Source organism: Lytechinus variegatus, chromosome 18 (genome assembly GCF_018143015.1).
Source record: "Lytechinus variegatus isolate NC3 chromosome 18, Lvar_3.0, whole genome shotgun sequence".
NCBI lineage: Eukaryota > Metazoa > Echinodermata > Echinoidea > Temnopleuroida > Toxopneustidae > Lytechinus > Lytechinus variegatus.
Window position 1 is genome coordinate 16022948 of NC_054757.1, and position 25912 is coordinate 16048859.

At 36.9% G+C, this 25912-nt stretch overlaps 3 protein-coding genes across 5 annotated transcripts in view; 1 reads left to right on the plus strand and 2 right to left on the minus strand.

The window, feature by feature from the left end:
• Window positions 1-796: 796 nt before the first annotated feature.
• LOC121431655 (carbohydrate sulfotransferase 14-like) lies at window positions 797-13967 on the minus strand. Of its 3 annotated transcripts, none has more exons than XM_041629293.1 (4): window positions 13884-13967; window positions 6311-6435; window positions 4213-4334; window positions 797-2866 (listed from the first exon to the last, which is right to left on the minus strand). In XM_041629293.1, the coding sequence occupies exons 2-4, from the start codon at window positions 6399-6401 to the stop codon at window positions 2045-2047; spliced, it is 1035 nt and encodes a 344-aa protein (XP_041485227.1). In that variant the 5' UTR covers window positions 6402-6435; window positions 13884-13967; the 3' UTR covers window positions 797-2044. The 3 variants fall into 3 exon arrangements, with proteins under 3 accessions (XP_041485227.1, XP_041485225.1, XP_041485226.1); XM_041629291.1 differs by having other exon boundaries at window positions 797-2869; XM_041629292.1 differs by having other exon boundaries at window positions 797-2869; window positions 6311-6438; window positions 13886-13933.
• Window positions 12120-12992, plus strand: LOC121432206 (uncharacterized protein K02A2.6-like). Its single transcript, XM_041630060.1, has one exon. The coding sequence runs from the start codon at window positions 12120-12122 to the stop codon at window positions 12990-12992; it is 873 nt and encodes a 290-aa protein (XP_041485994.1).
• Window positions 13968-15669: 1702 nt separating the features above from the next.
• Window positions 15670-25912, minus strand: part of LOC121405581 (bone morphogenetic protein 1 homolog) — a 46427-nt gene continuing 36184 nt past the window's right edge. Inside the window, exons 13-20 of the mRNA XM_041596507.1 lie at window positions 25221-25381; window positions 24380-24560; window positions 23806-23931; window positions 22245-22372; window positions 19817-20030; window positions 18981-19066; window positions 18221-18385; window positions 15670-17672 (exon numbers count right to left, since the gene is read on the minus strand). Of these exons, the coding sequence (XP_041452441.1) occupies window positions 17517-17672; window positions 18221-18385; window positions 18981-19066; window positions 19817-20030; window positions 22245-22372; window positions 23806-23931; window positions 24380-24560; window positions 25221-25381 (1217 nt within the window). The 3' untranslated portion in view covers window positions 15670-17516. The remainder of the gene's footprint in view (window positions 17673-18220; window positions 18386-18980; window positions 19067-19816; window positions 20031-22244; window positions 22373-23805; window positions 23932-24379; window positions 24561-25220; window positions 25382-25912) is intronic.

Here is a 25912-nt window from a genome sequence, read left to right on the forward strand (position 1 = left end):
CTAGCTGCAAATATGTTTATATAGCAAGTTTTATGAAATAAATTTTGACATTTTCTGAGAGCTATTACTTAATGAATACAAATATTTTTATGTATCATTTGAAATTAATTGAATTACAGTAACTTTCCTTGATGAGGAAACTATAGAGTTTGAAAGACTTTGAATACAACTTTAAGGCAGCCTCCAGTTTCTTTAAATTTTACAGTCTGTCCTGCATATCCATTATCTATCCGGAAATTTTTTATTATTATCAACCATGTCTCTTGACCAACATAATGTACCTCTTTCCTCTCTATATACATGTATATATGTGAAGAGTCAGACATGGTTAATGTTTCAGTTTTATTTACTTTCATTTCAATCAAATCAAAATATTTCCTAATGTCATTTTAGAGAAAGGGTGCCAAGATGTCTTGTTTTTCAAAAGTTTGTCCCACATGGCGTATGACCCTGCCCGGGACGCGGGTTTGTCTTGTATTCTTATATTTTTAACACATTGAGGTGAAAATATTCAAACATTTCATTTTTTTCTCATATGCATAGAGGTAATAAAAAAAAGGGAAAAAGATGAATATGATATGATTGTCTAAATCATTTACAAAATTGGATTTTTAAAAAGCAAAAAATTTTGCTTGCTCACAGTTTTTTTTAGAAATTTTGGCCCCTTAAACATGTTGGGCTCATTATGCCACTGCCCTGACATCAAAGTGTCCCTAATTTAAACTGTTCGAATCTGGTCACTCTGCTTAGAGACACCTTTCTGATCAGTGTTATACAAATATTGTCAGTTATTTTCATTAAGAGTCAATCTACTGATAATGATCATAAAATGTACATACATGTAATACATGTATACCATGGCATTGTCAAAATGAATAAATATATAAAAGTAAAAAAATAACCTGCACACTTTATTATAATAATATCATTAAAAATTGCATAGATTTCTTGGAAAAATCTTTATTATTCCATCATTCTGAAGTCTGAACAGTATCAAATTTAAAATAGTACTTGATATAGCATAACATCAGGTACATGTTATTGGTTTGAACCAATATGAATTATTAAATATTGTAACATCAATAACTCTAGAAGTACTGAATTCTTAAACACATTATTTCATAAAAGGCAATGATCATAAGCAACATACATTCATGCCAACAATATGAGAAAAAAAATCTTTGGTAATGCTTTATTATACTTAATATAAGTGTTCTATAAAAAATTAGAATGAACACTTTCTGTAAAATAGTAGGCACTGTAGAACGACCTCATGAGTACAATGAATACTGACAAATCAAAGATTAGAAGTACTGGATTCTGAACACATTTTTTCTGAAAAGGCAGTAATCATATTAAGTAACATTTCATTGACATAAGAAAAAACTTTGGTACAGTAGTTATACATTATAGTTCCTGCATAGCAAATTAGAAATAATTTCTTCCTCCATTGCCAGGATTCAGCTTATAATGATATACAGGAAATTCATTGATTTTAGTAAAAACAAATATCTCACAGCAAAACAAATCAAATTATTACTACCAATATCAGACAAATGAGTTGGTGATTTACAAAATTGCAATGCCCTTGTTTTAATGAATGTTGGTAAGGAAAAGGGTATATGCTCTTTGTACTTTGTTCGGTTTCTCACCACGTTTACTGAGCTTGCATGCAAAGACAATGAAAACAATACAGTACCTTTCTATTTTCCACACTCGCATCCGGGCATCTGAGGATGCGTAGAAAGAGATACGCGTGACGTTGAAACATTGTCTACGCACCAATAACATAACATTTGATAATCATGTCACAAAGATATGAGCTCCTGGTATAAACACACCACACTATAATCCTATGGGTAAAATGTCTCTATGCAACTTTGATCTCAATGCCTAATTTGGATACTAATAACATTGACTGGCTGTATTCTTGGGAAACATCAAATATATTGCCCTCATCTCAAGACTCGAGACCAATATGATTCTGTTGCGGGCAATATATTTGATGTTTCCCTCAAGGTTATTCAATATTATATAATTGCAACTATACAAAGAGTGGCATAGCATATCCAAACATATGGAAATCCGGTTCATAAATATTGTAAAGCTCTTTCAACAACTTTGTTGGCACCTCAGAATAATACCTCTTCATCAATTCCTCGTCAGTATTCTTCCGTGGCGGGCCTTTCCCATAATCAGTTACATTCCAGATGCCAATCCTCTTAAGCACGTAGGGAATATCATCGCTTGCATCTTCCAATTGCCCAATGAGGTCATAGTCAATCTCGCACGGCAAATTCTGCGTGTAAATCGGTTTCCAGTGCGGATTCCCTCGGTTTTCAGCCGATTCGACGAGGTAGGAGATGAACTCCGTAAACGTCACATTCTGGCTTGAGCTCTCAGCGGCCGAGCCGGTCCTGTGCTGCTTGATGATGCGTCGTGCTAGACTGGTAAATACTGAATTTTTGTGATCCACAAATTTATCCCGATAGCCCGAGAGTATTCTAGAGAGCGGATTCCGCACAAAGAGAAATTTAGTGTAGTTCTCCAAGAGCACTTTAACCTGCTCTTCCCTGTACTTGGGCATCCACTGGAGTGCTTTGTGCGAGTAAAGCTTCTGATTTGGCACGTTCAAGTATCCCTCCAAGTCTTGCACTATCACCCGTTCCCAATTGGTAGAGCCCACCTTGTACACAATACTGTAGATGAAGTGGAACTTCTCATTCACAATTAGGGAGCGGAGTTGGTTTTTGTGTGAGGCAAGGTACGCAGGATCTTGCACCGACCGATTGTAAAGGGACTGACAGACTTTCCTTAATCTGAATTTTCGTTCTGCTTGAACTGTTTCCATCAGCTTCCACCAGTCCTCCTGACAAATCAAAAGAGAAAAAGAAAAATAATTTCATAAAAAAAAACTTGGTCCGAAATCTGAATTCATGGATATCGTTTTAAAAACTTAAGATCATTTAAAACTATTCAAGCCATTAAGCAGATTTTGTATATTCTGAAAATATACATACACCTGATCATCGAGTGCAAGTTCAATGAATGGATGCTTCTATCTAAGGGTGCAAAATAAATTTAATCCCAGTATCAGTCTTTTGTTAAAAATTCAATGTATAATGTTCATAATTTAAACTGTCCTATTTCAATTAAATCAGCACGGAGTCAGTTCAAAAATCCTTTGACGAAAATGAGCATCGGTTTATTGGACTTTTCACAATCTTTGTTCAAACTAACTTGATAAACAAGATCCACATAAATCGAAATCACCCTTAAAGGTCAAGTCCACCTCAGAAAAATGTTGATTTGAATCAATAGAGAAAAATCAGACAAGCACAATGCTGAAAATTTCATCAAAATCGGATGTAAAATAAGAAAGTTATGACATTTCAAAGTTTCGCTTATTTTTAACAAAATAGTTATATGAACGAGCCAGTTACATCCAAATGAGAGAGTTGATGATGTCACTCACTCACTATTTCTTTTGTTTTTTATTGTTTGAATTATAAAATATTTCAATTTTTACGAATTTGATGATTAGGACCTCCTTGCCTGAAGCACAAAATGTTAAAATAATGGAATTCCACGTGTTCAGGGAGGAATGAAACTTCATTTCACATGACAATGACGAGAAAATAAAAATATTTCATATTTCATATAATAAAATACAAAAGAAAAAGTGAGTGAGTGATGTCACCAGATCCTCATTTGCATACCGACCGAGATGTGCATATAACTGTTTTGTGAAATGAAGCGAAACTTTAAAATGTCATAACTTTCTTATTTTACATCCGAGTTTAATGAAATTTTCAGTGTTATTCTTGTTGAATTTTTTTTTATTCAAATCAGGTTTTTGTTGGGGTGAACTTGTCCTTTAAGAATTTAGGCTATTATATTTCAATAATATGCTACAATTATAAGACAATAGAGACAGTAAATATCTAGTCTACAAGCACAGACTCAAATTTGACACTTAAACTAATTATACCATGTCTGGAGTAAAGACTAGATGCCAAACTCTGTTTCAAATGGTCAAAGCAGCAACAGTAAATAGTGAATCTAGTCCAACTACTTCAGACTCTGCATCATACACTATTTGTTGTTCATCACTTTTTTCTGTACAATTCTATAAACCTCTCACAGTACCTCCCCCCCCCCCCCCCCCGCTGTGCAAATCTCACAATTAATTAAATACAAAATTCAACCTACCTCCAAAAATTTGTCATTCACTTCTGTTGTCTTATCAAATCTCATGTCCGGTAAGTCCATTCTTTTTTCCTCAAGCAGTCTCCTGTATTGATCATAGCTAACATGTCTGCTACCTCGCAGGTCTGGTGGAAGGAGAGAGAAAGTGAGAGGGTGGTAGGTCAAAGGTCAAAATGAAAAGATAAAAGTCACAGAGCAATGACAAGGACCACAATTGATTATGAAATTTGGGATCAATAATATGGTAAATGGGCAACTCCATAAAATAATCAACCTTTTTGTACATCCGACCCCCATTTTTACTTCACTTCATAAACTGACCAGGTCTGGGTCCTTTGAGAACATTACAGACTCTCAAAGAACAACAAATCAGAGACAAAATTTCATGAAGGTCCTACATACATGTATAGGGGGTCGGACATACATATTTTATGGAATTGCCCAAATTGCAATATGCCTACAATGTACACTCACTATGTCAACTTTACATTTGGTCTCGTCCTACATCAACTAATTCTTGTTCGTCTATATACACCAGTTTGTCTACGAGAAGCCTACTCACCACCTATCACCCAATATTCAGTGAGTGAGGCTTTACCAATTTTGACAAAAATCAGATGACAAAACATAGTCTATATTAGATGAACAGTTCATCTATTTAATGGATGCAACAAATAAGATAACCCTAAGACAATTAGAATGCCATTAATTGGTAAATCAAAGGGAAAACCATTTTCGTTCTTTACTTTGAACATAATAATAATATTAATAATAGTGGTCAGATTTTGTATAGCCCAGAACACAACAAATAAGTCTCTATGCGCTTGAGAAAACAAAGGAGAGGAATAGAAGTGTTGGTGAGTTCCTTTTGTTGAGGTAAGGTACAATTTAAATAAGTATTAGGAGCTGTTTTGAATTTGTTAACTGAATCGATTATTTTCAGGGAATTTAGGAGTTTGTTCCATAAAACAGGGGCTGCATGAGCAAAAGAATGTTTGCCTAATGATTTTGTTGATATTGGAGTGGTGACTAATACATTCATGCTTTGTGAATGTATATGACGTGTTGGCTTACACACAGTGGCCAAATCGTTTAAGTACGAGGGGGCAAGTCCATAGAAACCTTGATATACTAATAAAATCTCAAATTGGATTTGAAACTGGATGGTAACCAATGTAAATGCTGTTAGACGGGATATGTGATCACATTTCTTTGTACGAGTAACAAGTTGTGCTGCAGAATTTTGGAAAGTTTGGAGTCTTTGAATTTGGAGATTGGGTATTGTGAATGAGTAGATTATTGCAGAAATCAAAATGGCACATAACAAATGCATGGACTAGATGCTCTGTTGTTTTTTGGTCAATAAAATAATGAATTTTGCCAATTGGGTATTGTGAATGAGTAGATTATTGCAGAAATCAAAATGGCACATAACAAATGCATGGACTAGATGCTCTGTTGTTTTTTGGTCAATAAAATAATGAATTTTGCCAATTTAATACAGAGCAAATGAAGCTGCGCAACATTTTTGTGTAACGAAATGTTCAAAGAGAAGTTTGTTATCAAAAGTTACCCCAAGGTTTCTGCATGTTTTTGAAGTTGCTCTTTGATTTCCATTTACATCCAAATTTCATTAAGTAGGTTTTTTATAAAAAAAAAGAATTCACGTTTTTGCTGAGTTTCTAAATAACAAAACAGAATTTCTGTTTAAGATCAAGTTTGAAATGGAATGTTCATGTTTTCAAAATGAAGAACATTTATGAAAATGAAAAAGTATTGTCCCTCCAAAAGGTTTATTTTTTATTTATTTATTTTATTCATTTATTTCTTCATTTTCATTTTATTTATTTATTCATTTATTTATTTACTTATTCGTTTATATATTCATTATTTAATTAACTAATTGATTAATCAATTAATCAATCAATTAATCCATTTATTTATTTATTCATTTATTTTTTTTGAGGGAGGGCTGTTTAGAGGTCTTAAGATTGAAAGTCTCCAGACCGCATATTCCAATAGTTTGACTGATACATGTTGAGAGTAAGCAATATCAAGAACAGGGTAGCATTACCTCCAGTCAATCTTGGTTCATACATACCTTGTAAAAATGTGATGATACTGTTGATCACGATGTAGCCGACAACCCCGTAAAATAGAGGAGGCAAGAATCTTTTCACTCTGATCTTCATAACGGCATTGAACACAAAGTAGAGTGGGCTGAAACTAAACAATTAGAAATAAAAATGTTTTGAAAGAAAGGAAGGTCAGAAGAAAAAACGCCCAGGTTGTTCCTTTCTTTCCGCCATCTCTTGTAGTTGTTTCAATGAGGTAGATACATACTATTAACAGTACTGACCACAGTCAGTGGATTTATGGGCGATTCCATGGTCAGTTGCATTAAAATTTTGGTTTACATGTCTTTTCTAACACTTCTTCTTCTTAATTTTTTATGATACTCATCACCGTCCCTATATTATTAGGAACCACCCGAGGAGGTGCTGTCGGTTTTACAGGGGAAAATCTTTCTGTCAAGTTTATACTATCAATTTATCTTGACAACTGAGGCTTTGTAACAATACATACAGAAAGGTAGTATGCTGTATATTCATAATATTGTGGATGCCATGTCCCAAACCGGTCGGTCGCATTACACAAAAAGGTCTGGAAAAAAGTGACTGATTACTTTTAGTTCTATAGCGGGATGGAAAATAGAGATTTGTTTGTTTGGGTAAAGACGTTCGTTCGCCTTCTTCCATTGTTTACATTCCTTAAATGTCTTGATTTCGTTTGCTAGTTTTTCTGGGCCAGGCTAGCGATTGGAATGTGGAAGTGAAAGAGGGCAAACTGGCTGGGTTGCTAGGCGTTCAGGACTAATAGAAGTCCATTGGAACTTCATTTATTTACTACTTTGCTTCTTATTCATGTTCTTTGGCTCGCTTGCATTCTTCAGTGATTAGAGAGAGAGGAGAGAATGTGAACAGGTGTGGAAGCAAGGAGTGCTGGTAATTCCTTGGTGGAAGTGAGCTGTGAGTGGGAGTGGCTGAAGTGACAAGAGTCGCAAGAGAGGATTAATTGACTGCGAGAGCAGTTGGGGAGTGGTCAAGAGAGTTACGTAAGTTGGAAGAATAATGGAAAGCCGAAGAACTTGAATTTGGAATCATAGCACACAATAATTAAGTTCCGTTTTATATACTTACATTAGGCGGATTAATTTCGCGCATTACACCAAAAGTGATAGGGTCGACTTGGGGAAAGGCTTTTTTTCGCCACGCGGTGTTTGACCAAAAAGGGGATAAAAGGGAGTGTTTAGTCGACAAGGGGCAGGTTTTCGTTCCCGATTTGTTTTGCCGCCGTAGGCCATGTCGGCTTAATTTTTGTCTGTCGTCGGTCGTCCAGCCCAGAGATGCGACATACAGTATATTATTATCCAGCATGTAATTTGACTCTGATTTAGAATAAAACCTGATACACAACTTAACTTCATCGAACTTGCATTCTTTGACTCCCGTCTTTTTTTTGTACGTGGGCAGCGCAAGACGGTGGGCGGCCACCGGCCGTCTTGCAAAGCTGTGCCGCTACAGTTCTTTTTAGTTTCAAATCAAAACACTTTTACCAATTTCATTACCTGCAAAACAATACTTAGCCTACATATAGAAGTCTCAAATAAGTCATTTGAATTCGGGGAGCAACTTCGAGTTTGTTTGGTGGAGCCAACACTCCGTCTCCGGTCAGTCGCATTAACGTAAGTGCTTCTCCCTATTAGTTACCCAGCGGACATCGACCACAATACCCGCCTGAACCGCTGGCGTGCTTATCGAGTGGTCCCCGTAGCTAGCGCTATCGCTAGCTCACAATCATGACAATGTAGTATGGTCGTTAATACTAGTATTTCCTTATATATTTGTTACGATATCAGTATGGATATCTAAGCACTCCATACACCTCCCGCAACATGGATACCATGCCTGTTGATTGACCTGCCTAGCTGGCCTGTATAATAAACCTGTATATACGTTCATACCAAAGTCTCCACCAGAGTCCTTTGTATTGGATCATGGTGGCAGCGGAAACCAGTGATCGACTTTGAAATGACAAGGATCAAGTAACCAGCTGTAGTGTTGGGAAGTAAACTGCATGTCTTTTTACCGAAATTCGCATGCTTCATAACCTACTTACTAACCCAACCAACGGCCGCCCGCTAGCCCCGGCTATCGCATCGCTACTGTACCGTACCGTACTGTGCATACCCAATGCACTGTCACAGCAAATCACACAGTGTTGTGAGAAGGAGCGAGATGCTAACGGTAACTGTAAACAATCAAATATAGCCTGAATAAGTTATAACTGTGTTCAATCACTGGCACAGAGGTCTGCATCATAAGATCAACATACACTAAAAGTTGATAAAACCTAAATTACTTAATTTTCTGGACTGGAGTGTGAACAATGAATTAATATTTTCCTAATATTAATTGTAAATCTGGAGTGTGAGAAGTGAGTGGGAGTGACCAGCATTTTCACTGCATGAAACACCTAATGACATTCGCACAGGGCTGTGAGTGTGTTACAGGTATCATCACCAGTCGACCTGTGACTGTAAGGAGCGTTCACACGTGGATATAAACAGACATTAATATCTACACTCATTCATTTAAATACCTAATACGTACAGCGAACATACACAATGAGTAGTGGAAAATATCCAGAAATGAACTGGGAGGCAGCAGACCTACCAGAAGAGTTCCAGCTTTTCAGACAAAGAATGGAGCTGATTCTAGCAGACCAAGACATAACTGATCAGAGAAAAGTGGCTATAAAAATCAAGATTGCTGTAGGCAATGAAGGCTTGCGTCGAATCAATGCATCGGGGCTATCAGAGACCGATAAAGAAAAACCGCAAGAGCTATGGAGACTATTAGAGGCACAGTTAAAGGTCAATATCAATTTTCGCATACACCGCTTAGAGCTAATGCGGTACAGGCAGAAACCAGATGAAACGATCGATGAATTCGTAACCAGGTGTAGGGACAAAGCCAAAAATTGCGATTTCGAGGAAGCTGAGTTAAATGAGCGAATCATGGAGTTAGTGATTGCGTCAACTCCAAGTCTCGAATTCCAAAAGTCATTGCTAGATCAACCGAAAGGTTACAAGGTCGAACAAATTTTGGTAGAAGGTCGTAAATACGAGGCAGTTGCTGCGAGCCGACAATGTCTTGAGACACTAGACCCTAAACAGAATATCGATTCGTTCAAGCGTAACCAGGGACGAAAAGCATGTGGTAACTGCGGACGTTTCCACAAACCTCGTCAGTGCCCTGCGTATGACGATGAGTGCCGTGCCTGTGGCACCAAGGGCCATTGGGCCAAATTCTGTCGTAAATCGAAAAATGATCGTAGTCGTAAACAGAATCGTAGATCAGATGACCGAAGATCCGACACGGTATCTGATGATCGTAAACCAAAACAAAACAAAACACAATCAAAGTCGAAAAGTCGAAAGAATAAACCAATAAGCGAAATGGACATAACACATGATACTACCACAGATCATGATCATTATCAATCTACAGATAGTCCATTCAACGTAGCACAATTCGACACCATACACACTAGTGGACCACACACAGTTGTAAATCCAGAAGGTACTGTAGCATTTGCTAACATTGACATAATATGCCCACAGAGAGTAGGTCAACATAAGCTTTACCTAAAAGTGGACTCGGGGGCAAGTGCTAACACTATCACAGTACGTACCGCCAAAGCAATTTACGGTCCAAAGTGGGAATCAGTAGTGAAACAAACAACAATAAAACTTATAGCTTACGGAGAGACACAGATTCCATGTAAGGGTACACTAGACATAAAGTGTAGATACAAGAGTACAAAATGGTCAACACATACATTCTATGTAGCAGATGTCAAGGGTCCAGCGATCCTAGGGTTGTTAGGTTGCACTGACCTTGGAATTATCACAATTCACTCAATGGACAACAAAACACCTACAACCAATCCTAAACCTAAGCAAACACCTATCACAAGTGTAAGGGATCTCAAACAAGCATATCCGAATCAGTTTGACGCTATTGGTAGTTTCCGAGGGAAGGCAATGCTTCATGTCAAGGATGATGCTAAACCTACCATAGACGCACCCCGCAAGTGCAGCGTACACTTGAAAGACAAAATCAAGGCGGAACTGGACAAAATGGAGCAGCAAGGAGTCATCAGAAAAATTGAGTACCACACCGATTGGTGCAGCTCCATGACCACTGTTGTGAAGAAAGATGGATCCATCAGGATTTGTCTTGACCCCAGGAGGTTAAATGATGCCTTGAAGAGATGCCCGCACAAGGTACCAACCTTGGAAGAGGTCCAACCTGTCTTCGCAGGAGCTCAGTACTTCTCTAAGTTAGACGCGAAGGCTGGTTACTGGTCGGTTCACCTAGCAGAGGAGTGCCAGGATCTCACCACATTCCGTACACCATTTGGAAGGTACTGCTTCCAAAGACTACCATTTGGGTTATGTACTAGTCAGGACATCTTCCAGCAGCATATGGATAGAATCGTCCAAAATGTGCCAGGCTGCATATGCATCGCAGATGACATAGCGATCGTAGGAAGAACGGAGGAGGAACACGATAGGAATCTCTACCTACTCATGGAGACGGCAAAGCAAGAAGGCTTAGTGTTCAACAGCTCCAAATGTACTATCAAGAAGGAAGCCATCAACTTCTTCGGTTCCAAGTACACTAGATCAGGTATCTACCCAGATCCGAGCAAGGTAGAAGCTATCACATCAATGCCATCACCCAAGGACAAAGAAGATGTTCAGAGATGCCTAGGATTATTCACATACCTAGCAGCATACATTCCTAACTTCTCAGAGAAGTCAGCGCCACTTCGAGAACTTCTACACAAGGAAGTACCATTCATCTGGGACGATGATCATGAACATTCCTTGAACAGCCTGAAAAGTGCAGTATCATCAGGTGCATGTCTACAATTCTATGACCCAAAGAAAGAGACAACTCTTGAGGTAGATGCGTCGATGAAAGGGCTAGGAGCATGCCTGCTCCAGCAAGGCAAACCAGTTGCATTTGCATCCAAAAGTCTTTCCACTGCACAGTCCAACTATTCCAACATAGAGAGGGAAACCTTAGCCCTAGTGTTTGGTATCAACCGCTTCCATACATATCTGTTCGGGAAGGAATTCACTGTCATAACAGATCACAGACCATTGGAGATGATATGGAAGAAACCTCTTAGAAGTGCACCACCACGTCTACAGAGATTGCTTATCAAAGTCCAAGGATACCGATTTCAAGTCAAGTATCGACCAGGAAAAGACATGATTCTTTCCGATACCTTGAGCCGACTTCCTAATCCCAAGGAAGCACGCGATGTTCCGCTAGATGTCAGAGTGGAATCCATCTGCTCTGAAGCCGAAGATTCGCACCAGATTGACTTGATATACTTCGGACAACACAAGAGAACAGAGCTTCAGAGAGAAACAGCTAATGATCCTATTCTCAGATCACTATGGCAAATGGTCACTCAGGGATGGCCTGAGACCATCCAAGAATTGCCGACATCCCTTCGTCAATTTTGGTCTTACAGAGATGAAATTGGAGTATCACACGGAGTACTCTTCAAGGGAAGTCAAGTCATCATACCGAAGACACTAAGGAATGACATCCTTAGACAGCTTCATCTAGGACACATGGGAATCGAAAGCACGAGACGACTTGCTCGTGAGACAGTGTTCTGGCCAAACATCAAGAATGGACATTGATCAGTTGATAAAGCAGTGTGAAACATGCCAGAAACACCAAGCAAGACAGCAGAAAGAGCCACTGCATCCCCATGATGTACCACCAGCACCATGGACCAGACTGGGAAGTGACTTGTTCATGCTCAATAGACAAGAGTATCTACTCGTTACTGATTACTATTCCAAGTATCCGATCATTGCTAAGCTATCCGATACATCCAGTGCAGCTATAGCAAGACAGATGACGGGAATCTTCAGTCTGTTCGGTCCACCAGAAGAGATTGTGTCCGACAACGGTCCACAATTTGTCGGGAAACCATTCCAAGACATGTGCAAGAAGTGGAATATCAAGCACATCACTTCTTCACCGCACTATCCAAGATCCAACGGATTAGCTGAGAGAATGGTTCGTACAATCAAGAATCTGTTGACGAAGTGTTCTCAAACTAGCCAAGACAGTCAACTAGCCATGATGCACCTGAGAGCAACACCAGTTGACAATAACTTGAGATCACCAGCAGAGATGTTGTTTGGAAGACCCATCCGAACCACATTGCCAAGTCACTATCTTTCGAGAGATTCTGCTGCTACCGAGTTTCTCTTGAATAGGCAAGACAAGATGAAGGAAGTGCATGATCGACATGCAAGTTCTGATCTGCCACCACTGCATGTAGGACAGCCAGTGAGAGTTCTGCATCCAAGAGACAACACTTGGATACCAGCCAAAGTATCCAAAGTCTGTGAAGAACCTCGATCATACGAAGTTTCAACGCCGAATGGAGGAATATTGAGGAGAAATAGATCTCACTTGAGGGAAATTCCATCCACCAACCCAACTCCGAAGCGTGTGAGGTTCGACGAAGAAAACCATTCCACAGAAACTCAACCAGAGGAAGACAACGTCCAACGAACACCAATGTCTAACTCTAATCAATCTCAACAGACATACTCACAAACCACGAGGTCTGGACGCACTATTCGCAAACCAGAGAGATTCATGTTTGAAGATTGAACATTATGAACACTCTAAACTCTCAAACAAAGAAGAGAAAGAGAAGAAAGAAGACAACACTGAAGACATTAGTGTAGTTTTAAAGTTTATTATATGCATGTATAATCATTGTACATTATTTTTGGTATGTCAAGATAGTGTTTACGAAATTATCAAAAAGACACTATAACCAAAAACTTATTGTTTGGAAATATTGATTTCAGGATCAATCCGGTTATCCAAATTATTTTCAGTTTTGCACAAGATTGAAGTTATGTAAAATTGAAGATGCATACAGTTTATCACAAACTGATATTCTCACAAACCAAACAGTTTCTATATTATTATCTGATAAATCATAACCAAGCCAAATTACCAAAATTTGCAGACTACCAAAAGTATTGTTTGAAAACAATATCATTGAAATTTGAAATTCTCAATCTTATCAGAAGAAGGGGGATGTTACGATATCAGTATGGATATCTAAGCACTCCATACACCTCCCGCAACATGGATACCATGCCTGTTGATTGACCTGCCTAGCTGGCCTGTATAATAAACCTGTATATACGTTCATACCAAAGTCTCCACCAGAGTCCTTTGTATTGGATCATGGTGGCAGCGGTGGGATTAAAATTTGAATTTCTCAATCTTATCAGAAGAAGGGGGATGTTACGATATCAGTATGGATATCTAAGCACTCCATACACCTCCCGCAACATGGATACCATGCCTGTTGATTGACCTGCCTAGCTGGCCTGTATAATAAACCTGTATATACGTTCATACCAAGGTCTCCACCAGAGTCTTTTGTATTGGATCAATATTAAGCACGGCATTTCGTAAGATAGACGAATAGTAATGACAACATGGCATCAGATTATTTGATTTTATATAAGAAGTAATACTTACTAGGTTTTAGTGATTTTTAGTTGTTGACGCTTGTTGACGACGTAGACAAGCTAGCTGCAGCTAGCATACACTGCTCTGGCAGATACGAAAGATGGCGCTCGACCAAATTAATTGAATGGGATAAAAACATAGAGAGATATATATATACTTATAACGCCTAATTAGTATACATCTCTATGGATAAAAATGAGTCAGGTTTTTTTTTTTTTTTTTTGTTGGGGGGAGGCATAATTCGTGGCGATGTTACAATCAAAATAATACGAGAAATGCAAATGGGATCTTTTTTTACACATTGAGACGAGACATTTCAATCATAATGAAAGCTAAAATTTGGGGCCTTTATTTTTCAGGCGCCCATTGAATTTAAATATGAACATATGATGCCCCTAAATTTTAGATTAAGCTAGCCACCCCAACAAAAAGATGATTTGAATAAAAAGAGAAAACTACAACTAGCATAACATTGAAAATTTCATCAATATCGGATGTTAAATAAGAAAGTTATGACATTTTAAAATTTTGTTTAATTTCACAATAGTTATATGCACATCCTGGTCGGTATGCAACTGAGGGAACTGATGACATCACTCACTCACTCTTTATTTTGTATTTTATTGTAAGGAATATGAAATAATCAAATTTTCTTCTCATTGTCCGGTGAAGAAAAGATTTATTTATCACTGAACATGTGGAATTATCATTTTTAACATTATATGATTCAGTCAGTTGGACCTTGATTGTCAAATCAGTAAAAATTGAAATATTGTATAATTCAAACAATAAATAAAAAAGAAATAGTGAGGGACATCATTGATTCTCTCATTTGCAAGTGATTAATTGTGCATATACCGGTAACTATTTTGTGTAAAATAAGCATAACTTAAAAATGTCATAACTTTCTTTTTTACATCCGATTTTGATGAAATTTTCAACATTATGCTTGTCTGATCTTTCTCTGTTTGATTCAAATCAACATTTTACGTGGACTTGACCTTTACTGTATCTTAAGAGCCACTCCTCTTCGAGTTTAAGATCAAATTGGTGCTTCTAATTTTAAGACGAAAGGATTTCCCAAACTTTCATGCTAATATGGCAGACTTCATAGGCATATTCAGGTTTTGGCAAATGGGGGGGGGGGGTTTCAAGTAAGGGCATGATTTTACATGGAATGTAAAGGAAATGTTCCCTTCTTTTCACATCTCGGACGAGGATATCGTACTCCTTTTCAATTTTTAATGGTAAAGGAAAGAGTAAAAAGACGTAGAGAATTTAACAATTTGTCTTGTAATGTAAAAATATGTGCAACTTCATTATCTCCAAAAAGGAGAGCTAAGGAATTGATATCTGGGTGCCCCTTCCCCATTTTTAAAATTAATTTTCTTCTTTTATCCCCCCTCCATCCCTTCTCTCATTGTTATATCCTTCCTCTCCTTTCCTTTTTATTCAACTCTTATTGTCCCTTGCCCTATCCTTTCTCTCTTTTCTTTCTCCTCTCCCTTTTTTGTCTCTCTTCCCCTCCTCTTTTTGACACCTTTTGACACCCCTTTCTCCCTGGGAGTGGCTATAACAGGGGCCGCGGAACGGTTCAAAGTGGGGGGATGAGGGGGCTGACCATGCAAAAAAACAATAATCTGGTCATTTTTACGTTTTCGTACAAGGTTTTGGAACAAAGTGGGGGGGGGGACTGAAGCCCCCAGCTCCCCGCTTCCTCAGCCCCTGTATAAGACAGAGTTAGATAGCTTGGCAGACTTTCCATTAACAGAAGACCAATCGAACCGTATATATGTTGTGTTTACAAGTTATTTATTTTCAAAACAGAAAAAAAATAAACAAGTGTGAATCATTCAAAATGGAATTAGGATACATTTAGAATTTGGTCATAAACTGTACAAATAAGAATATCATAACTCACGATGGAAGTTCATCAAGAAGGAAAATGAAGGATACGATTGGGATGTTTTTACATACTTGATATTCAAATTAGTGGTGATTAATATACCTCAAAATACTTGTATTCCCATTTAATAGCACACTTGGCTGGTGACCATAGCATTGTTTGTCCAAAATTGAATATACAATTATTACAACCCTACACAATAATAAACATGTACATTGTATTTACAGTTCATTCTTGTTATGGCATATACCAGAGGCAAACCTATGCCCATTGCCATTTAATGCCCACTAGCCTAAAAAGCTATACGTTCAACCCTCTTAAATCAATAACTTCTTTCCCTCCCGAGAAATTGCATAGATCTGTCATAAACATGGAAATCATGAAACTAAATCTGCAAAGCCTTATCCTCTACCATTTTTTCCTCTTTCTCCCTTGAATTCAATTTCTTTGGTCGACAAATACCACACCTTTCTAGGAAAAATATTCATGGCAAATAATGCATGAATATATGCTACAAGAAACTTCAACATGAAAAATTACATCAAAGTAATTAATGGATAAAAGAGAATAAGAATTCTCTCTGCAAACTTTACTTCTCATAAAACATATTTCCGGTCAATTGAAAATGAAATAACATAATTTTTTCAACTTGATCATGATAATAAAGATCAAAATCCTGTCATTATTCAGTAAACATGTAATATACATGGATATATTATGATTGTTAAAGATAACAACTATCTCAATCATCGTTCAAGCCCATGAGTATGTTCATATTGGCTAGATATTAATTCAAATAAAAACTTTAAAAATGACAAAGATACATATATTTAAAAAGTCTGGTAAAAGCTATGAACAAGATAAAACATGGCTTACTAATGATAATCTAATGTTTTCTCCTAAAAGCATTGTATGTCTGTATGCACATTTTTTGTCAATAAAGTTGCAAATTTCATCATGACTAATCTTGGTGAAAATAGAATCTTGCTCCACAACATAGAACTGGATACACACACGATATCCTATGTAATTAAATTAAATGGCGAATGAACACACACGGTATCTGAATATGAGTAAGAAAGTTTTCAAAAATTATTGCATCTTGGAGATACAAAATATATAGGATTTTTTTTTGCTTCAGCTCTTATTGTTTTTTGTATTTTTAGAAATTGGCATCACACAGAAAGTTGATGGTTGTTCTAATCATCTCAAACCTGTTGTCATTTAATACAAAATTGATAAGTTGTTGGAAAAATCATTAATATTTATTATTTTGAGGGGGCAAGGTGGAATTATGCTATAAACAATTGGTATTCATTATGTCAAAATTGTCATTAGCCGATTGAATGTATTCATGTTTATATCCCTAGTCCATGCAAAGTAATCAATGAAAAAAAGAATCTTTGCTTTTTAACCCCTATCAATATATTCAGCTATATGATTCATGCTTAACTGGCACAGGAATTAATTGGTGTTAAATAATTAAGTGATTTAATTCAATCCCTGAATAAATGGTGAGTTTATGTCCAAGAGGTCTATTTCTACAGTATCGAATTTGAATAAGTGTCTCTTATCCATACCATCATTTGGTAAATCAACTGATGAATAATGTTCCAGTTCGAATCATTGGTAGAAATCTCATATATTCGACGTGCAGGCTGCTTTTCAAATATTTTGTTTTGCAGGTGAAAATGTCCAGATACAAGAGTTTTTCTCCAAATATTGGGATTCTGTCCTCATCCATAGTATATGTCCTCTTCTTCTTCTTCAACCTCCTGTAACTCTCCATCGGTCAACTTGAATATTGCGAGGAAGCCTTTCTTGTTGATAGTATCATCAGATGAGAAGACAATCATCAAGGAATCACCGGTTGAGACGATATCATCTGGAGCCTAAAAGGTTCAAAATGAGAAACAAAAAAGAATAATATAGTCACATATATATAGTGCTTAATACTTGTGTCTCTAAGCATTTCATATGTAAGTATTATTACCCCAGTCATAAGATCCATCACTGTTCCACACATAAATTGTACCATCTCCACTCCCTGGGGAGCAAGCCGACCAGATAACCGTGGTAAAGAGTGCTCACATGCCAATCTAATCACATTAACATTCGCATCCTACTCGGTACCCATTTAATATCTGGGTGGAAAGTGACAAACAAGGATAATTGCCTTGCCAAAGTACATTGGTGCTACGTGGGGTTCAAGAGTCAGTTGACTGAACGACTACACCATACAACACCTCAACTTATACACCAAAAAAACTCATGAAATATAATGATTGATTTTTACAAACAACAGTATTTGTCACTTTTTGTAGTTCAAGATAAATTCTAAGCATAACAGAATACTGGACACAAGATAGCAGTTGACACAGTCATCAAGACATTTCAATATACAAGAATTATATATTAAGAGCAAGAAAGTGCAACTTACCCGATGTCCACAAAATCGTCCGAACGATTCAGCCGCCCGGTTATCCCCATCGAGCACCATCACCTGATCGTAGTTGCATTCGGTCTCGTGTTCGATGTCGAACGATCGGAACCAGAGATGGATGAAATGGTCATCGGGCGAGACAATGGTCCACTCGCACGACTCCTGTTAATTAATTATAACAGTGATCATATTATCATAGTTCAGTACAACCTTCACAAACCATTATCATATTTGTTGTTTTTATTATTTATATCCTGCACTTTTCCAAGAATATGTCCCAAAACTCTTACAAAAAAAATAATGTTCATAACAAGAAAAAGAAAATGCTGAAACATGTAATGGAGAATCTTGCAATCCTAAAACTCTTGAGTGGAAAAACGAAAAGTCCCTTTCTAAATGTGGAGACAGATGGCGATTGCCTGAGTTTCAGAGGTCACTTATTGCAAATAATAACAATCATAATAATAACATGCAGAGTTTCTATGTGCCGCACACTATTACCCTGGCAGTATTGGGAAACGGTTATGGTAGAAGTCCTATATGTCCAGTCATGGACAGCCCAGGAGAGGATTATCCTTTGTTCGTGGGGGACATCTATTGTTGCATGTCATTAAAATACATAAGGTAATCCTCTGCATCGTCACCAAAATGTCTAGTCAGTTTCCATGTGATTTAGTATGTAAAACAGAGTGAAGAGCTGAAAACAGTTTTCAATACATGTAGTCCTTAACTCAATAAAAGTCTTAGAAACACGTACCTGATTCTCATAATTCTGGTCTCCGTAATTGGCATGTGAGTAGAGTCGCTGAGATGAGAGACCCGCGACGAGCCGGCCCCCGCATTCTGAAAGGACATCAACATAAAAATGTTGCCATCATACATTTCTTAAAAGAAGAAAGATTTTCAGATAAATCTCATGAAATTGCCCATTTGTAAAACTTTGCTGCAGATTGCTTTTCTAAAAACATGCATACAGAATAAAGGAATATACATGCATATATTGGTTTGTGAATTGAAATTAAACTTACAAATAGAAGGAGGGTCATTCAAATGGAGTTGATGTGATGCGTATTAAAAAGCATTTGACCACACAGCATAAAACAATGGAATATTAACCTATTAATGTTAATATGGACCGTAGTACATATAGATGAATAAAATTACAGGCAATGTTGATGCGGTATTAAACATACTGCAAAGTAGCCATGCTTAAGCTGGGGTAATAATAACATCATGTTCAGCAGGAACTGGTGGGAGAACAGTTTTCAGACCTGAAGTGGCTACTCTAAGCAGTGGCGGACCGTGACCCGAGGAGACAAAGCATTGGGGGAGGGCACGGCATTGTTCACAAACAATGCAGTGCCCCCCAATGCTTTGTCACCTACGGGTCACGGTCCGCTACTGACTCTAAGTAAAATATGAAACTTTGATCATTATCACAGTACACCTGTTACCTGAATTCTATCTCCATGTTCAAGGTCACTTTCAAGTCTGCATAACAAGAAGCTCATGCAAGAATGAAGGCAAGGCATGGTATATATGCCTCTATGCGAATCTTTGAAACCATCCCCTCCAATACCTGGCGTAACTTACGCGTAGAATGCGTGGCAGAGAAACCACTCCTGGACACAGAGGCATCTGAGTAGAAGCTAATAAACATGTGGTTGCTGCTAGATATAACTGGGTCGGGGACCGTGGCACCGCAAAAGCGGCCAAGGACCTGACCCTCGTCGTTGTCACCATCGAAGACTTCGACGCGATCGTAGGTGCACTCCTGATGCTGCTCCAGATCAAAAGCATCGAACGTCTATGTAAGAAAAGGCAGGATAAGTATTTATAAGGATCTCCACTGACTATTGCATTAGTTTTAACACTTTACATTTTGTAACAATGATTTGAAGGATATGAAGAACATTCATCACATTTTTCAGAGCCGATCAGTGGTTCAGACATGGATCAATTATACAGCCTTTATCGTAATCATTATATTTATCGTAATCAGTATACTTGGTACACACAAGACTGGTTCACTATTCAACTGATAAGAACTATATTTGGATCAGTAACATAATGAGTCAAATGTTTTGAGGCCAGATATGAGATGCGGGGCAACATTTTTAAAAAGCTGCAAGTGAGCAAAGCGAGCCAGCAAAAAGTTTTACCTTTCTATGGAAGCTTAAAAGTGCCACCGAGATGTTGAGATAATTATCTCGGGAAGTCGACATCTTGATAGCAAAAGATAAGATGACGAGATCCCAGATCTCATCATGTCGACATCTTTTAGAAGAGATGATGAGATGACAAGATCCCGAATCTCATCATGTCAACATCTTTTAGAAGAGATGTTGAGATGACAAGATCCCGGATCTCATCATGTCAACATCGTGTAGAAGAGATGATGAGATGACAAGATCCAGGATCTCATCATGTCAACATCGTGTAGAAGAGATGATGAGATGACAAGATCCAGGATCTCATCATGTCAACATCTTGTAGAAGAGATGATCAGATGACAAGATCTTCGATCCATGATCATGTCATCTAATCATCTCTTCTTAAAGATGTAGACATGACGAGATCCAAGATCTTGTCATCTCATCATCTCTTCTAAAAGATGTTAACATGATGAGTTCCGGGATCTTGTCATCTCATCTCTTCTACAAGATGTCAACATGATGAGATCCGGGATCTTGTCATCTCATCATCTCTTCTACAAGATGTCAACATGATGAGATCCGGGATCTTGTCATCTCATCATCTCTTCTACAAGATGTCAACATGATGAGATCCGGGATCTTGTCATCTCATCATCTCTTCTACAAGATGTCAACATGATGAGATCCGGGATCTTGTCATCTCATCATCTCTTCTACAAGATGTCAACATGATGAGATCCGGGATCTTGTCATCTCATCATCTCTTCTAAAAGATGTCGACATGATGAGATCTGGGATCTCGTCATCTTATCTTTTGCTATCAAGATGTCGACTTCCCGAGATAATTATCTCAACATCTCGGTGGCACTTTTAAGCTTCCATACCTTTCTAATACAAAATCTACTTTTGTTACATGTTTTGATATAATATTCAGAAAATATCATATTTGACCCTTTTTCTTGGTTGGTTATGAAAATCTATGGGATCCATGGCCCCCAGCCCACCCCAATCTGTACGCCAGTGATTCGGATAGCACATTGCATGGAATCTCCCTTTACATTGGGACTTTGTTATCCTCAGTGACTGGAAAATGAACAACTTTTTGTAGAATATCCCACCGCTGCCACCAAAAGTGTTAATTCAAAGGATCATGGTTGCAATATTATATTGAGAATTGTGTTTAAAATGTAGTAATCTATCATATTTTCAATTGTTTCAGTATATCATATTACAAATTATACTAGTATATTATAGTTAGAATTATGTTAGTATATTATATTTTCACTAATATTAGTTTACTATATTTTGAACTGTAATAGAACATTTTATTTTGAATTATATTAGGTTTATTTATCAGGAAATATATTAGTATATTAATGTACATTTGGACTAATTAGTATATCATATTTTGAACGATAAAAGAAAGTTTTATTTTGAATTAATAAGGATATCAATTTGGAATTATAGAAGTATATTCTGTTTATATATATTGGTATATTTTATTTGGAATTATATCAGCACATATTGGGGATAATATTAGTAAATCGTATTTGGAATAATATTCATATATTATATTTGAAATTTATTGTAGAAGTGTGGATGTGGATCATTAAATAAATGTCCATGGACTACTTTGGTTTCGAGTCCATTGAAGCACGAATGTTATTGGCAGTATATCATTCTGCATGATCACACCATTCATGGTCAATTAAAAAACTACCTGTCATTTCTATAATTTCTAACAGTTTGAAAATCCAAAGTGCTGTGATAACTTTAATCCTTTAGAGATTTATTGTACCTTCATTGACACAATTATCTGTTTCTGACACATACATGTATTCATTTGAAGGAATGTCTGAACTTACCAGAACAATCTTATGGCCTGGGTTAGCAGAAATATGCCAGGTACACTCCTTACGCTTTGGGTAGTTGTCAGGATAATTCGGGCTTGTGATGATTCCTGTCGTTGACTGTATCTCCCTCCTACAACCAGCTGGAAAAGAAGAGAAAATGTGGAAGAATATACCAATAAATCATTGGCAATACACACAAAATTCAACCTTTTTTTTCTCCATTCTGTAATGCTTTAAGTGCTGGGACTCATCATGAACGCCTGCAAGATTATTAACATCATATCTGAAAATAGTTATTTCATATCAGGAGCCCATGTCATGAAGACTTGCAACTATGATAACTTCGCCATTACATTAACTACAATGGAAACTTTGATTGTGATTGGCCCGAGTCCTGTTACCATTGAAAATGACATAATGGAAAAATTACTATGGTTGCAACTTTTTATGTAATATATCCCTGATAACATTGTTTGAATAGTAAGGTTGCCAACCAATGAAACCATCTGTCTTAAATTATGTATCCAAAAATGTATTTATTCTTAGATAAAAACCTGGGGGCCGTTTCATCAATATTTTCGTCCGACAAGTTGTCAGATCTGACAACTTTCCTGGATTCTAATTTGTTGAGAGGCCCTGTTACTATAGTAACTGTCTGATAAAACAGGACTTGTTGGATAAAACGTCCGACAAGTCCTTTCATGAAACGCTCCCCTGGGATGTTTGACAAAGAGGTTAAGTGTGGCTTAGAGTCATACTTAAGATGAAGACGCACACATGTTATTCAACACGTAACCTGATTGAGTACTACGCAGACCTGTACATCCTCTTAGTATAATTTAACCAATGTGGGATGCCTTCAAAAATACGCAATTGGGGATCTAAATGTGACTCAAAGTAAGACTTAAATCTTTGTGAAACACTCCCCTCATATTATTTTTTCAACATTGATAGTTGATACTCATCAATGGTTAAAAACTGAATCATACTATTGGTAAAATATAAATCCCACCGCTGCCACCAAAAGTGTCAAAAGACAGAACCATGGTAGCTAGTATTATTATACAAGGAATTAAGTTACCATGGGGGTGTTTTGAATCAGTAGATAACAGTCCACAGACTGTAAGTCATAAATCCAGGCTGGTAGTAGTCTTTTTTAACATCTTATCTTAACTCCCTGAAACACCTAACTTACACTCTTCATTTTATGCTAGTAAACCTTCTTTTTACACCTTAACTTAAACTCTTCATGTTATGTTTTCATCATTATCTAACACCTTATCCAACTGCTATTGACACCTTACTTACACTCTTTATGTTATATTAGCAGTCCTTCTTTGTACACCTTATCCTTACATTTACTTACACATTACTTACACTCTTAAGTTTATGTAATCCTCCTTCCTTAATACCTTATCATAACCCTAACTTCTGTTAATGATGAACTTGCACTTTTTATTTTATGTAAGTTGTCCTTTGTACACCTTAACCTAATTTCTGTTAACACCTAATTTATTTTATTTCTGTAATCCTATTATCACTTCAACATATTTTCTGCCAACACTTTACTTACACTCTTTGCAGCCATGTTGGTTCTCATGTAGTGTAAATCCATTGCGACATGAACACGTGTAACTTCCCAGTGTATTGGTACAGATGTGTTGGCATCCACCATCATCTTCCTCACATTCATCCACATCTATTCAATTAGATAGATAGAAATAAGGATAAATGTATAGGTGAATTACAGTGGCCACTCTACCAAATGCTTGTCAAACAAAATCATCCACATTGAGGAAATATATGAAAATGAAGATATTATAGAGATTAAACAAATAAAATATTATAATTATTTGATAAATACATGATTTTGACCTATGGAAAGGTTTAATATTATGTACATTATATAATTTTTTAAATACATTTACCACTAAGTACCAGTTGAAATTGACTGGGTGAAAAGTTGAACAACAGCCTATTTTGCAATGGTGATTTCTTATAATCTGAATATTGATTTATTCTATAAAATAGGAAATAATCCTGTTTTGTGAGAATATTAATAATTATCCGCTTTTATATAGTGCTCAATACATCGGAACAACGTGTCTCAGCCCTTTACAGATATATTAGAAAACTTAATGTCTTACCTGCAAAGAAGTTTGCAAAGAAGCCTTCTTTAGCAACAGTGTTGTCAGATCGGAAGTCAATGCGTAGATTATTGAAACGTGACGTGATTGTCTCCGGTATTTCATTGCCGCAGAACTTTCCATGGAGTAATCCTTCCTCATTTAGGCCACTACGTACATCAACGTAGTCATACTTACATACCTACAATGAATCATAATCATTTGGTGTTATTTTCTGGCAGATAATATCCATGGGAATTTATTCTTTCAAGATGTTGTAAGATATGCAAGAGAGTAGGTAAAAAATATCATATTTACAACGGGATGGATGGCTTAATTATGTTTCAAAACAAAGCTTATATAGTAAGTGGATACTGCAGAAAAAATATTTTGGTATTACATATATGATAGACATCACTATGGCAATGTATTCCTCCAAATTATTATGAGGTACAGAAGGTACAGAACAAGACAGAATGCTAAAGGCCATAAGTGTCATTATGACAAAGGGGTTAATGGTTAATTTGTCTTTCTAATCAAAGCTTATGTGGAAATTATGACCGAGAAGAAACCATCAGTGGAGCATTTTGAACATTTATGATGCACCCATGCGACACAAGATTGAGTGACAGATTTTATAATGTTCTTTGTTACATGGGTCTGATAAGCTTTCAAACACAGTATGTGATAAAGCATTGCTCCATGAAGATCTTATTAAATAAATACCATAAAGGATATCAATTATTACAATAAACAAAAATCTTGAAAGCATTTCATGAAGCAAATAGTCAACGATCTTCAACGATAATTTGTGAAGATAACTATTTGTTTCATGAAACACTCCACTGTCGTCAAATCTGACCTCATTGCCCTCAAGGTCAAATGTCAGAAACTCAAGTGAGATCCTGTAGTTGGATGGAGCCACAATCTGCCAGACACAGTTCTTGTCCCTCGGATAGGGCTCAGGGTAGGAAGGGCTTGAGATGTTCCCTCGGAGACCGGTAAACAGACCCCCACAGGCAACTGTAATGGGATCGAGATAAACAAAAAAAATCATCAGTGAGATTGATGGCCAATCATTTGCTTATGTGCAGCTCCAGTATTCATACCTCTGGCTCAAGTAATTATTATTATACCATGCTGCAATTAAGTCCACTAGACCATCTAACCGTTTAGTCAAGTTTTTGGTTTTTTATGTAAAAATTCTGTATCATAAGGTCCAAAGTCAATTTTTCAACAGATTAAACACTACTGTTATTAATTAATAACTGAAAAAAAATATAAGGTTAATAAGTGGCATTAGAACCCATGAAATTATGTCACTATAGTGCAGAACTACTCTGACGCTTCTATCACAAGACCACAAACAATTGATGGAAGAACTGTGTGCTCTATTGTTCTATACCTCTGTTTCTGTCTATATATTTTTTTATATCCACACTAGGATTCTTACCAGTTTAATGGTTATTGGGCATGTTAGCCAAATATCTAATAGGGTTTGGATTAAGGTTGCAATATTTTGTTTATTTAGGAGAGTTTGAGGGTAAGGAGTAG

Coding starts and splice junctions, on each gene's coding strand:
- LOC121431655 (XM_041629291.1), bottom strand. CDS start 6,401: ATGAAGATCAGAGTGAAAAGATTCTTGCCTCCTCTATTTTACGGGGTT. Junction 4,335..6,310: donor TATCATCACATTTTTACAAG/GTATGTATGAAC, acceptor TCCTTCCACCAG/ACCTGCGAGGTAGCAGACAT. Junction 2,870..4,212: donor TGAATGACAAATTTTTGGAG/GTAGGTTGAATT, acceptor TTGATTTGTCAG/GAGGACTGGTGGAAGCTGAT.
- LOC121432206 (XM_041630060.1), top strand. CDS start 12,120: ATGCTCAATAGACAAGAGTATCTACTCGTTACTGATTACTATTCCAAG.